Source organism: Procambarus clarkii, chromosome 70, assembly GCF_040958095.1.
Source record: "Procambarus clarkii isolate CNS0578487 chromosome 70, FALCON_Pclarkii_2.0, whole genome shotgun sequence".
In the NCBI taxonomy this organism is placed as follows: domain Eukaryota; kingdom Metazoa; phylum Arthropoda; class Malacostraca; order Decapoda; family Cambaridae; genus Procambarus; species Procambarus clarkii.
In genome coordinates, this window is record NC_091219.1 from 18,609,871 (window position 1) to 18,625,566 (window position 15,696).

The 15,696-nt window shown below is 38.8% G+C and overlaps 1 protein-coding gene across 1 annotated transcript in view; it reads left to right on the plus strand.

Moving 5' to 3' along the window:
- Positions 1–15,696, plus strand: part of LOC123775273 (putative leucine-rich repeat-containing protein DDB_G0290503) — a 58,746-nt gene that overhangs the window by 35,864 nt on the left and 7,186 nt on the right. Inside the window, 3 exon segments of the mRNA XM_045770264.2 lie at positions 2–10,798; positions 13,694–13,856; positions 15,102–15,200. Coding sequence (XP_045626220.1) covers positions 2–817 — 816 coding nt within the window. The 3' untranslated portion in view covers positions 818–10,798; positions 13,694–13,856; positions 15,102–15,200.

Here is a 15,696-nt window from a genome sequence, read left to right on the forward strand (position 1 = left end):
TGCAGCCACAGTTGCGGAAGCAATGTCATCCATGGTAAATGACCTGAAGGAAGGAACCTCAAATATCATTGACATCCTTGACGACAGGGCCTCTCAGACAGAGAACCTTCAGAATACTGTTTTAGAAAACTATTCTGAATTATCTGCAGAAATTGGTAGCTTGAAGAAGGTAGAACAAGTGATGATTAATACTGCAGATTCTGTTCTTGATACTAAACGTAGCATCGAATTTGGCATTCAACAGATTATTTTAGAACTTGGTGAAATTGTGAAGAATAGTGGCAGTACCATTAACTCAACCCTTTCTGATCAGATTAACAACATTTCCTTTGCCATTCTGAAGAACCAGACTTCTGCCCTGACCAACATGACTGCTAAGATGGAGCAGGAGATCTCACAAGTCTGGCGGCAAATTGGAATTATGTACCAGCAGATGACCCAGTCTGTGGACCTCCTGGACCAGCTGAAGGACACCACAAAACAGCACATGAACGCATCTTTGTCTCGTGTGGGAAGCATGGACGGAACGGTTGACAAGATCAACACAAAGGTGGCTGATGTGGAGAACAACCTCAATTACCTGTTGGGGCGACTCTCTCTAGTGGTCTCTGAATTCAACCTGATGAAGTCTGGTGTAGGGGATGAGCTCATGAGATTAAGGGAGAACTTAGCAAAGGAGAACAATGACAATTCTGTGCATTTTGCTGGATCACAGCCACCACCCGACAGCCGGTATGAAGTTAATCGCAAACGACATGCCCCTTTGCAATCCGAGGTTTATCCAGGACACAATCCTGAGCCCCTTGGTGTGTTCTAGCTGGGTAGTATTTTGCAGCTTTCATTGTTATGTTCACTACCAGTTTTTGAGGTTTTGAACTTGTCTAATCAGTACATCTTAATTTGAACCTAGGGACAAATCTTGAAGTTTGCATAAAATTTAGGGGTATATTTTTAGTGTGGCCATCTTCAATTCATAATCATTGTCATACATAGTGATGCTGTTATGAGAATTGTACATCATGTGTTAGATGTATTTATCAGGGACTGTGATTGCCAGATAATAACTAGAATCTTTCTAGTTATGGTAATTGGCTCTTGTTAACTACAATGTGGTCTTTGCTGTACTAATGACCAGTGTTGAGGTTGTAACAATAATTAGGCAGAGAACTACAATGATGCATAGCTGGCCCAGCTTGGTTAGTGGTGGGGGTAAGTGCTAACATAAGGTAACCCCATAACAGAATTATCTTTTTTTCTTTAGATTTAGCACATTTTAGTACTGTATTTGATAAACTGGTTTGGAAACATTTGATAAATTTTTTGTAGTTGTATAGTAAATTCTTTGTAGTAGGAAATATACAGTACTGTATTTAGTATTAAAAATTTGTTAAAAAGTTTCTTTCATCAGCCACATGTCTCTGGAGATACCTGAAGGTATTGGTGAATCGATGAGTCAGGTTGCATATGAGTGATGTACAAAACATACAAGCCTGAGGGCCACTATCTTTCGTAGCCTAGACAGACAGGAAGCTAGTGGCTTGTCAAAGGGTTCCCCCATTATTTCTAAGGATTTTTTCCTGCTGAATTTAAAGCTGAAGCAGTGTTTTGGTATTTACAGCTTTGGCAGGTAGATAATTCCATGGGTTTATTAAAGTGCAGGTGCAAAAACCTCTCATGTTTTCTGTCTTACATTGTGGCTTCTTGAATTTGAAGCTGTTGGCCCTTATGTTACACTGTGCCTTTTAAAGAAGTGGTCTGGATTAATATCTTCCAATTTGTTTAGCATTTTAAAGAATCAATGCTTGGCACCTTCTTTGGATAAATATAAGCATACTTACTCAATTAAATCAGCCGTCATGTCTGTATGTAGTGCTAATAGTCCTAAGGCCCTCGTCCATTCCTGGAAAAAATGTTGACTTAGTTCCGAGATGATTTTTGTAGCTTTGCACTAAACTGTCTCCAAAATGTGTAATTTTGAGACCAAAGTCTCCATGCCTGGATACAGTAGTCTGGATGGGGTGCACCAGAGATTTGTGCAGATAAATTACTGTACCACATTCTTTTCCTTGATCAAAGAATCTTTTTTTTTTTTTTTTTATTATTATTATTATTATTATTATTATTATTATTTCTAAGGTTTGGTTGTCTTCTTTTTTCCACTCGTTACTTATTGAGCAACTTTGAATGACTAGTGGATCAGAATTCTCAGGTACTTTTCTTCAACACACTACTGTATGATCATGCTGTTTATATGGTAGTTATGATGTACATGCATATTGTAATGCCCTACATGCAAGGTCTTGCATTTTTCAATATTGAAAAGCTATTTGCCTGTCTTTTGACCATTTGTAGAGTTTACGTAGATTGCTTTGCAAGGCCGTGACATCATTTTTTTTATTTCTCATTTTATCATAGAGCTGTGTCATCTGTTAATTTGATGATGTGGTTTGTAATATTCTCATCTACATCATAAGTGTAGGTAACAAACAAGGTTGGCCTCAAGATTTTCCAATCAGATTTATTTGCACATAGGATGAGCTTTTGCTTTCTGTTTTAACCATTGTTTTATCCATTTTAGTACAGTATTGTGTTATTTATTGCATGTGCTTGCAATTTCTGTGAGTCATGTGGTACAATATCAAAAGCTGTAGAGAAGTTCTTGTATTGTACACTACTTCTAGTGGAATTCATTTGTGTAAGTAGCTGGTTACACTTTATAAAATGTGAACAGGTTCATTAGGCAGAATTAATTTTATTTTACAAAACTGTGTTGATTTCACAAGGTTATGCAGTGTGAGATAGTGAATGATTTCCTCCCTTAGGATTCTCTCCATGAGCTTGTAGACATATGAGGTTAGGCTGATTGGTTGCTAGTCTTTTGCTGAACTTTTTCAGCCTGTCTTTAAGATGGGATGTCATTTGCATATTTCCAATCTTGGAGACTTTTCCCTTGATCTAGATACTTGTTGAGTAGCAGTTTTATTGGTACACATAGCTTGTCAGACCACTGTCTACATACAGGAAAACTACTGTATGATGTTGGATTGAAATGTATCCACACTTAGAGGTTTTGATTCCTTTAATTTATCAATGCTTTTCCTGATTATTTTACATGTAGTGGTGATATCCGTTTACTCATTCTCTTCTCCCACTTCAAACACTTATATTTACTATTTGTGTCTGCAGAATCGAGCTATTAGCTCTTGGACCGCCTTTCTAACCAATCTATTTTTACTATATTATATGTACTTCATATATTTCTCTTTAACACACACACATCCCCAGGAAGCAGCCTGGGATGCAGGCGGCTTCCTTGGACATTAAGGACTTGCCCGAAACGCTACGTGTACTAGTGGCTGTACAAGAATGTAACAACTCTTGTATATATATAAAAAAAAAAAAAAAAAAAAAAAAAAAAAAAAAAATCAATCAATCAATCACAAGAAACAAGGGATACATCTCCCGTCACACAGGGTCCAGTCGCACCTCCACAGATCTCCAGTATCATCTATTGATACTCTTAATGGTTCAAGAGGACTACCACTTACGGGCCACTTATGGGCCTACCTCAAGGTAACAATCAGGTGAGAACATAAAATATAAGGCTGATCTATTAGCCTCCGTTAGCAAAATCCGGGTACAGCATAAGAATATCTTCCAATATTCCTAAGTGTATGAAGTAATTACAGAGTTCAAAGTACCTTATACCAATTTTTCTGAAGTCACTTATAACAGGGCAATCACAGATATAGTGTTGGTGAGTATGTCCCAGCTCTTGTTCACATAGTTTACAATTGGAATATTCACCATTGGGGGCTATTCATTACCTGCAGCCACCTGCGATACATATCGATATCCTAGCCTAATTCTGGCAATTACAATGTCACACTGTCATTTTGACACTAGTGGAAGTTTTATGCTGTCCGTTCATATAATCAGTTTACAATCAAAATGTTAGGTCACTTGGTAAACATTTTGATGATATAAATGCACTACTTACAGCACTAGGTACTAAATTATCGTTCATCATTTTAACTGAAACTTGGCTAAGTAATGACTATACCCAACTCTACAATTTAGCTGGTTATAAAGCCATTCATAACTGCAGGCCTAACAAAAAAGGTGGTGGTACAGCAATATATTACAAAGATACCTTCATTTGCAATAGTGTCATTAGTGATAGAGACGACTATTGTGAATAGTCGTTGCACACCACTACACCACTACACCACAGTCTCCGTGGTGTAGTGGTAAGACACTCGCCTGGCGTTCCGCGAGCGCTATGTCATGGGTTCGTATCCTGGCCGGGGAGGATTTACTGGGCGCAATTCCTTAACTGTAGCCTCTGTTTAACGCAACAGTAAAATGTGTACTTGGATGAAAAAACGATTCTTCGCGGCAGGGGATCGTATTCCAGGGACCATAGGATTAAGGACTTGCCCGAAACGCTACACGTACTAGTGGCTGTACAAGAATGTAACAACTCTTGTATATATCTCAAAAAAAAAAAAAAAAAAAAAAAAAAATATACCTTTGCCAAGTTCTCCAGTACAGTAAATCCCTTAAATCCTCCCTGATAATCGGTGCCATCTATAGATTTCCTAATACCAACATAGCTTTATTCTCTGACAATGTAAGGAATCTTATCATAAATAACAATCTCAACAAAAATCACATTATTCTGGGAGGTGATTTCAATATTGACCTGGGTCTTCAAAACAACCCTCAAGTTGACTATTTCCGTAACAGCATGCACTCCTGTATGCTAATCCCCACAATCACCAAGCCCACCCGAGTCACTCAAACATCTGCCACTACCCTGGATCACCTATGGACTAATATAACAGCTCCCCTTACATCTGGGGTAATTTATGACAGAACAACTGACCACTATCCTACTTTCCTCATAGCAAACATTGACACATCACCACCAGAAACCAAAAAACTTTCATTCAGGCTACATAGTGAATCAGCTTTAGGCAATCTCTCTAATGCACTTCACAATATTAACTGGGAATCTGAATTTAACAATTCACAGGATATAAACTCATCAACAAACCTCTATCTCTCCAAAACTCTAAGCCTCTACAACACTCACTGTCCCCTCCTTACCAAACAAGTAACTGATAAAAGAAAAAATAACCCGTGGCTCACAAGTGGCATAATTAAATCAATCAACAAAAAACATGAATACGAAAAGAAATTTAGGAGTGGCCTAATTTCAATGGAAGTACAGTAGTTAAAAGGTACTCATCAGTGCTTACCAGTATCATAAGAAAAGCAAAACTTTCATATTATGAGACTAGATTCAAAGAAGCAAAAGGCAACATGAAAAGCACATGGAATACCATCTCTAACATCCTGGGAACTAAACAACACTCCCACAACCAGATAACTCTCTCTAAGGATGGCCTTACACTGTCATCTGACTTAGAAATGGCGAATGAATTTAATAGCTTCTTTTCATCGATTGGTGCTAACCTTGCAAGTAAAATCCCACAGACTCAGGACACATATCAACACATATCTCTCAGGCAGCTATCCAAACTATCTTCTCCTCTCACCAGTCAGCCCGTCAGATGTTGTGTCCATCATACACTCACTAAAAACCAAAGCTGGGAACATCAGTGAAATCCCATCCATTGTATACAAGAGCACCTCCCATGCCCTTGCACCACCTATAGCTCTGCTGTTCAACAAATCCCTTGAGTGTCATACCTTCCCTGATATCCTTAAAAACGCAAGAGTAACGCCAGTTCATAAAGGAGGTAATCTGTCAGACATAAACAACTACAGACCAATATCGAACCTACCCATACTATCAAAAATATTTGAAAAAATTATCTACAAACAGCTCTACTCCTATCTCGTAAAATGCGACATTCTTAGCCCCTGTCAGTTTGGCTTCCGCTCTCAAAAGAGTACCAACGATGCAATTATTAGTCTCCTTGATATAATTTACTCTGCCCTTGACAAAAATGAGTTTCCAATTGGACTCTTCATTGACCTGAGAAAGGCCTTTGATACTGTTAATCACGATTACCTCTTATGTAAACTCCATCATTATGGAATCCGAGGCCATGCACTGGACTATATCCAATCCTATCTTAGTGATAGACACCAATGTGTAGCCATCAATAATATAATCTCACCCATTCTACCAATAACCGTTGGAGTGCCTCAGGGCAGCATCTTGGGACCCCTACTATTTCTTATATACATTAATGATCTGCCTAATGTCTCTAACATTCTGAAACCTATTTTGTTTGCTGATGATACTACCCTCATTTACTCCAACCCCAACCCACATACACTAAATGATGTTGTTAATAATGAACTAAAAAAAGTCCACTTATGGATGTCAACCAACAAACTAACACTTAACATAGAAAAGACCTACTACATCCTATTTGGAAGCAAATCTACAAATGTAATTCAGCTTCAGATTGACAATGTAAACATTAGCAATAAAAATGATGGAAAGTTTCTTGGCATATTCCTAGACAAGAGACTCAACTTCAGTACCCACATACAACACATACAACAACAATACAATACAATACAATACAATTTTATTTAGGTAAGGTACATACATACAATAAATATTTACAAGGATTGTTTGACTTATAGGTAGAGCTAGTACATACAATGCCTAAAGCCACTATTACGCAAAGCGTTTCGGGCATGATAAACTTAAATGACAAGCTTAATACTAATTGAGCATAATGAGTAGAATGAAAACAAGAAATGAAAACATAGATGAAAAAGCAGCACAAATACAATTATGTCGACAAACAGCGCTCTTTAAAGAAAAAAACAGACATTGGTTGACAATAGAAGGGTAAGGTAGGTTATAGGGAATTTATTAGGTATAGCTTCGCTTTTAACTTAAACTGGTTGAGAGAGGTACAGTCTTTAACATGGTTGGGAAGGTCATTCCACATTCTGGGCCCCTTGATTTGTAGAGCATTTCTAGTTTGATTAAGTCGTACTCTAGGAATATCAAAACTGTATTTATTTCTGGTGTGGTGCTCATGGGTTCTGATACAACCTTCTATGAAGCTTTTGAGATCAGGATTGGCATTATAGTTTAGCGTTTTATATATGTATAATACACATGAGAGAATGTGCAGTGACTTAATGTCTAACATATTCAGAGATTTAAGTAGGGGTACCGAGTGATGTCTGGGGCCAGAATTGGATATTGTCCTAATAGCAGCTTTGTGTTGAGTAATTAGAGGACGTAAGTGATTTTGGGTAGTAGAGCCCCAAGCACAAATACCATAGTTGAGATATTTATAGATAAGGGAGTAATAGAGAGTCACCAGGGCAGGGCGTGGTACATAATATCTGATCTTAGAAAGAATGCCCACAGTTTTTGAAACTTTTTTTGATATGTTTAGAATGTGTCCCTGGAAATTAAGCTTGTGGTCAATGAGAATGCCAAGGAATTTGCCATCTAATTTGTTACAAATTTGGGTATTGTTTATTTTGAGATTTATTTGATTAGAGGATTTATTGCCAAACAGAATATAGAAGGTTTTGTCAATGTTAAGGGTGAGTTTGTTGGCAGTTAGCCACAGATGGACTTTATTTAGCTCAGTATTTACTGTGGCATTTAGAGCAAGGGGATCAGGACTGGAATAAATGAAGGTTGTGTTGTCAGCAAACAGAATTGGTTTGAGGTGTTGGGAGGCATTTGGAAGGTCATTAATGTAGATGAGAAAGAGGAGAGGGCCAAGTATGCTGCCCTGGGGAACACCAATGTTGATGGGTAGGGTGGGAGAAATTGTATTATTCACAGAAACATATTGGAGCCTGTCAGTAAGGTAGGATTTGAGGTATTGTAGGGAGTGTCCTCTGACTCCATAATGATGTAATTTAAGAAGAAGGTTTTGGTGATTGACAGTATCAAAAGCTTTACGCAGGTCCACAAACAACCCAACAGGGAACTCATTTTTATCAAGAGCTGTATGAATCGAGTTAAGCATACTAATAAGTGCATCGTTAGTGTTTTTTTTGGGTCTGAAGCCATATTGGCAAGGGCTAAGTATATTGAGTTTGGCTAGATATGAGTAAAGCTGCTTATAGATTAGTTTTTCAAAAATTTTTGACAAGTTTGGCAGGATAGATATAGGTCTGTAGTTGTTAACATCTGTGAGATTACCACATTTGTGGACAGGCGTTACTCTCGCTTTTTTTAGAATATCTGGGAAGGTTTGGAGTTCAAGTGACTTGTTGAAGAGCAAAGCAATAGCAGGGGCTAAAGATCTGGAGGCTTTTTTGTAAATTAAAGTTGGTATCTCCTCAAGGGCACCAGACTTGGTTTTAAGGGAAAGGACATAACTAAGAAAGTCTCTAAAACAGTTGGTATACTCTCCAAAATCAGATATTATGTTCCTAACTCTGCTCTCATCTCTCTATATTATGCACTAATCTATCCCTATCTCAACTATGGTATCTGTGCATGGGGTTCAACCACTGCAAACCACCTCAAGTCCATCATCACCCAGCAAAAATCTGCTATCAGAATAATATCAAATTCTGCTTTTAGACAACACACAGCCCCTTGTTTAACTCCCTAAACATGCTAAACATAATCTCACTCCACAAATTCTCTTGTGTCAACTACATTTACAAAACCCTGTTCTTAAATGCAAATCCTTGTCTGAAACTCTTCCTGGACAGATGTAATAGGACCCATTATCACCACACCAGAAATAAATATCTCTTCGATATCCCCAGAGTTAAACTTAATTTGTGTAAACACTCTATGCAAATAAAGGGACCCAGTTTATGGAACTCACTCCCTACTGAATTGAAAAGCTGTCCAACTTTTACAACATTCAAAATCAATACTAAAAAGTACCTATTTTCATCTTCATAGTTTTTCTCTTTTTGCCTTAAAATTGCACTGTATCTATTGCTACCCAATCTCCCAACCTTTTTGTTTCCAATTTGAACATCTTTACCATTGAGATCATTGCTGTTTTCTTATATGTGCTGCCAATCTGTGGTATGGTGTTTATAAATCTTGTTTATCTGTATCTTTTGCTACCCAGTCTCCCAATCTTTATGTACCCAATCTGAACATCTTTACCATTGTGATCATTGCTGTCTTATATGTGCTGTCAATCTGCTGTATGGTGTCTATTAATCTTGTTTAAATTACTAATCAAGCTGTCAATGTAATCAATCAGAGCTTTAATATAACAATGTGCTTTAATATACTTACTTATCTCTCTCATCTCATTTTTCTCTTGTAATGTATCTTTCATTTATCAATTCTGATTGAAATTACCTACTTAAAATTATCTGCTAGATTAAGGACCTGCCCGAAACGCTGCGCGTACTAGTGGCTTTACAAGAATGTAATTACTGTACTATCCAATGTATTCTCACAAACCCAATGTACCTTCTTGTATATATATAAATAAAATAAAATAAAATAAAATAAAATAAAATAAAATAAAATAATTCTCGATTCTAAACATGTTTACTTAGTTTAGTTCATTAATTATGCACCCCATATATCATCTTGTGGGCGGTAGTGGAAAAGGTTACAGAGGCACATAAACATGTCATAGCTCTTTATACTCTTGCTTTCTGGCTTTTGTGTGTCAGTGACTGCTCTTCTGTCTTCCCTAATTTCCTAAAATATTGGGGCTTTGACAGAAGAGATTGGAATGCCCATATCCCACTCAACTTCAGGCTTATCACATTCAGTTTTAGCTGCCTTGTTTGTGTCATCATGCTGGACAACACCTATATGAGAAGGTATCCATACAAATGAGACTTTGAAACTCCTACTGTTTGCAATAATAATGTTGTTTATAATGGAAGTTACAACTACAACCTTTTGAAGATCAATGCTAATTTTATCTAGATAATGTAATAAATGAAAGTTTTCTATGTCAACAGAAAGGCAGAAATATAAGCTACACTTTAAATACTTGTCATAAATATAACTGAAGTGAAAGCGAAGATATATGCATTTGATACTGTACAGTTTCTTGATGGCTTGCTCTAAGAGTGTGAAGCCCTTCACACCAGCCTATAAATTGTGTAATTTATTTCCATATATGCTAATTAACCTTAAAATCTATATGTCAGAAGGAAGGAAGATGTAGACGTTAATGTGACAACATTTCAAGAAATATCTCTCTTGAAAGTTAAATAATACAATCCTGTCGCCGGTGTCCGGACACATGAAAGCTACTTAGGTATCAGTGGCCTAGCCAGGTGGAGATCACAGGACTGTACAATACTGATAAATTATGTAATTCACAGAGATACGTTGATAAATATTAATGTTTTATATTTTATTAAAAATACAGATATATACTTTGTTTCATACGTTAAATGTAACAATATTTCAGTATACTGTATATTATATAAGCATAGTATATATAATTCAGTATATACAATATATAATAAGAGTGTCAGACCACGGAGGAAGAATTGAAACAGGAATTTCCTTTAGTACTTTCTTATATTAATACATCTTCAGAGCGAACCATTCCTTCTGAAGATGTATTAATATACGAAAGTACTTAGAGAAAGTACTATTGTGGTTTTAATATTGAACTATTATACATATACGAAACAGACAAATCTGGTGTCCGAAATAGTAAAAATATTAGTGTGCGATGTGATCAATGTAAGGGGGATATTGGGTGTGCCTCGTATCCCCTACAACAACAAGAAGTTCGAGAGCGATGAGGCCGCCACCTACTAGCTTCAGGATGTCGTCGAATCTAAATCAACAATATACTACCGCCGCTACTTTCTCGGAAACGTAAGTACCTGCCGCTTTACTTCTCTCACCCTGCCTAGCCTGGCCTGGCCTGACCTGGCCTAGCCAGACCTGACCAGACCTGACCTGGCCTAGCCTTACCTAGCCTAGTCTGACCTGGCCTAGTCTGACCTGACCTGGCCTAGCCTTACCCAACACTAATCACCACACGTGACAGCCCAAACGAATCGCAAATAAGTACACGTAACAAGTCATATGCCCGGACACTCTTTCACCTTGGGGACTGAGTGGTAACTATTGTATAGAAGAGCCGGCTCCCTGAGAGTGGTAAGAGGGCGTGATAAGAGGCTAACGTGTGGTCTTGAAGGAAGTCGATAAAGCAGACAATTTTCAAAAGGAAGGGCAGCATAACGAGCAGACAGGAATGGACAGACAGTCGGTTATCCCATAATGTGTAATACGCCCCGCACAGCATGGGTGGAGTGGGGGGGGGGGGTTGTAGCAGGGCACAGTATGGTGATGGTGCGGGTGAGATACACACCCACTGAATTCCTGCCATCAATAATTGTTTTCATAACCATTAGAACAATGGCATCCCTCCAGGCACCATCCTTCCACTGACCCCCTCCTCTGGTCCTCCACCTCAGACAATAACCCCCCACACCCCCTCTCCCTTCCAGACATCAGCATGTCAAAATCAGTACCATAATGTGTTTAAACTATTTAAACTAAGTCATTGTGTATCTCAAGGTATCTTAATTCATTTGAAAGTGTACATGTGCATTCGTTCATATACTCGCCTAATTGTGCTTGCTGGGGTTGAGCTCTGGCTCTTTAGTTCCACCTCTCAACCGTCAATCAACAGGTGTACAGGTTTCCGAGCCTATTGGGCTCTATCATATCTACACTTGAACCTGTGTATAGAGTCAGCCTCCACCACATCACTTACTAATGCATTCCATTAGATATAATCATATATGATTACACATAATCATAATCATTCCATACACATAATCATATATGTGTACGTCAACGTATACATACATGTGTATATATACCTCATATTAAAATACTGATAAACGAATGACCATGAACAAATTAATTTATAATTGTAGCACTATATATAATTTTAATAGACTAATTACGTGTTTATACATTTGAATGGTCCAGACAGGTGGCCAGCCTTGGACATATACACTTCTGGTAGGCACAATGACCTCATGTTAGACCCTTGATAGATTATGTGAGAGAGAGAGAGAGCTGGGGCAGGGAGGTGCGTGCCCCAGGGAGATAATCCATGCCCATGCCCCGCCTCGAGGTCAGTTCTCGAGTCACACCAAGAATAACAATCGAGCAAGTTGTCCTGACCAGGATGTGGCATATTAGGGAGGGTTGAGGAATAGGAAGCCTGTCTGATAGGGCTCTTGGCAAGCAGCTCTCCCTCAGTCTACCTATCTATATGGAAGAAATGTATCTAGGCCCTCCTCCCCCCTGCCTATTCTCTCTCCCCCACCTTTCTTCCTTCATTTCCTCCCTCCTTCCCTCCCCCTCACTGGTGAGAGAGTAGGAGTGTGAGAGTGGTTAGAGAACTCGTAGTTCTCACGCTCGTGAAATTGTCTGCGACCCTGGAGGAGTAGAGCGGAGGGGGGGGTGAAAGTAGGTGACGATGGAGGAGTAGAGGGGAGCATTATATGCAGTGAACGTAGGTGTCTATGGAAGAGTACATCATAGAGGAGGGTGAAAGGAAGGTGACGATGGAGGAGGAGAAGGGAGGGGGTGTGAAGGTAGGTGATGATGGAGGAGTAGAGGGGAGGAGGGGGGCAAAGGTAGGTGTCTATGGAAGAGTACATCATAGAGGGGGGTGAAGGCAGGTGGCGATGGAGTAGAGCAAAAGGGGTGGGGGTTGAAAGTAATCCTGAGTTTAATTTTTTAGTTATATATAGTGACACCTCGGCTTACGAATGAATATTTATGAACTTTTCGGGTTACGAGCCTAATTTCTTCGAAAAATTTGAATCGGGTTACAAACTTTGCCGCAGGAAATGAGTTTGTTGATATGCGTATGGGCTGACCTAGCGCGTGGTGGCATGGTGATCGCACCTCAGTTTACCAAGGTCTCCTGCCTAGTAACTATCGCGCCTGAATTCTTTATAAAGCATTACATTTGTTTTGGGATTTTTGGCTATTTGAACATAAAATTTGTTATTATATATCTTGCCATGAGTCCCAAGAAAGCCAGTGGTAAGGTTCAAGCCAAGAAAACACATGTGAGAATGACCATAGAGGAAAAACAAGAGAGCATTCATAAACATCAAAATGGTGCACAGGTTGTTGAACTAGCTAGGCAGTACAACAAATCTATGTCAACAATATGCACTATACTTGCTAAGAAAAAGGACATTATGAGCATTAAAGTGTCAAAAGGCATATCAACAATCCCGAAACAAAGAACACAAACACTTGAGGATGTTAAAAAGTTTTTATTAATTTGGATACACAACAAGGAGTTAGCAGGTGATAGCATTTCAGAGGCCATCATTTGTGAGAAACCAAGGCATTTGCATGAAGACCTTTTAAAGAAAACCCCTGGAACGAGGGGGGGGGGGGGGAAGATGAATCAAGTTTGAAAATGTGAAAAGTTTGTGTGACAATAGAGCCTCGTGGAAAACTTTTGCTGTGGTCATTACCTGGTGGAATGCACCCAGGATGGAGTATTAGGGCTATACATCTTTTAAATCATAAAAGTAATAAACATTTCCCATCAACCTTACAAACAATATTAACCTATTTTCATGTATTTCCCCCATGTGCATTTTAACAAAGTTGCTAAATTGCCTTTATCATTCTGTAAAATTTCAATTACAGTACTGTATGTATAATTTTGTTAGTATAAATGGACTGAATATTCTGAAATTGCTATTAATTTTACAATTTCAGATTCAAAGGTGGTCTGGACACCCAATTTGGTCAGACAGGTGAAGAGAGCATTTAGGATAGTTCGAAGAGATGAAGATGGTCGCAATTGTGTTCGAAGAGGCAAACGCCCCCCTTTGCTCCTGACATTATGTTCAACCATTGACCTCTGCATGCCTAACACAAGGTAGGTTGAAAACTCCTCCTTTATGTCATTGGTACATTAGCCAGAAACTCAGGGCTCATGTAGGAATATCCCTAAAAAAAAAAAAGTGGCCCCAACAATGCATCCTCCAAGTCTGGAGGATGAGCAGGAGCATTGTCGAGAAGCAGGCCCTTTAGTGTCAAACTTTTCTCTTGCAGATATTTTTTGATGGCAGGGCAAACCACTCTACATCACAGTTTTTCTGCACGTTATATATTTTTTAAAACTCTTGGATTTTCGGAATGATACACAAGCAAGGGTTTAATTTTCAAATCGCCACACAGCACAAGAGTTAGCCTATCCTGACACAAGTTAGCCCAAGTTAGCTTGTGTCCGGGCAGTGACGTCTCCTCTTGGGCAATGTATGTCCTCTTCGGCAATTTTTTCCAGAATAGCCATGTCTCCTCACAATTAAACACTTGTTGTGGAATATATCCATCAATACAGTATCTACAAAATCTTTAAAATCACGAACAAATCTTTCAGCCCCTACTTTGTCTGAGCTGGCACCCTCACCATGCCTCACAACACTATGAATACCACGTCTTTTTTCAAAATTTATCAAACCATCCCCTACTCACCTTAAACTCTTTCGTATCTGCAAAACTCGTTCTAGGGGTTTTCTTTATAAGATCTTGCATGAAGATTTCATTGTTGACCAAACCACACACTGGAAATTGAATAGACGACGACATTTCGATCCGTCCTGGACCATTATAAAGTCGATTGTGATGAGATGAGGGAAGCAAGAGCATTAAGTAGGCAAGAGAGAGAGGTGAGGAGATGGCAAGTATGTACGTATGTATATGAATAAAACATGTACATACTTATACATAACGTGTGTAAATAGTGTAATAAACACAATAACAGTATTTTGGGAGGAGGAATGTTGGCGAGTAATGTGTTGGAGGAGGGAGGGAGGACTGGCAGGGTGTGGCAGCTCACTCATGTTTTTTGGGCTCACCATACCAACATAGTGGATCGTTATGGTGAATACATACGTAGATGGGTATATACAATGTGTGTATATAGTGTAATAACAGCAAAAACACTGTTTGATTGTAGAATATGTCGCATATACGAGGCCCATAATTTTGAGCATAGCGATGTTCTATACTTTGAATTATATAAATTCCACAAATTACACACTTTTAAATAATATTACAGCAAAAAAAAGAAGAAATGAATGAGAAACTTCAAAATAATTGCGCAACATTTTATTCGCAGCAACTGCCGTCGCACGGGGTGGCGGGGCCGACAGACCCCCATCGCTCCAACGCTCAGCGCCCATAATTTGCTCAACTTCCCAGCTCCATCGCAGCTAAAGTAAGTCACATACAATATTTTTTGTTTAGTTTCCCCGTGATGAGACTCTGCATTTTAACAATATAAGAAGAGAAAAAAATTTTTTGGAAAGAATTTATTTCTTGTGCACCAGGGTGTTATTTGGAGACAGAGCAGTTCAGTGGTTAACTACTAAATTTTTTTTTCTCCCACACACGCACCCCCCTAGGAAGCAGCCTGTAACAGCTAACTCCCAGATACCTATTTACTGTTAGGTAACAGGGGTCATCCCCTTTTGTACAAAGAATCTGCTAAAGCTTTTAGGGCTAATCTTTGACACTCGTTTGTCTTTGTCGCCCCATATTTTTTACGTCCGAGTTGAATGCTCTAAGGCCCTTAACTAACTTTAGGTCATGTCCCATACTTCTTGGGGAGCTAATCGACACTACTCCTCTCTTTACATTCCTCTCTCGTTCTGTCTAAACTCGATTATGGCCCTGTTTACTCGTCTGCTTCTCCTTCTACCCTTCACCATCCG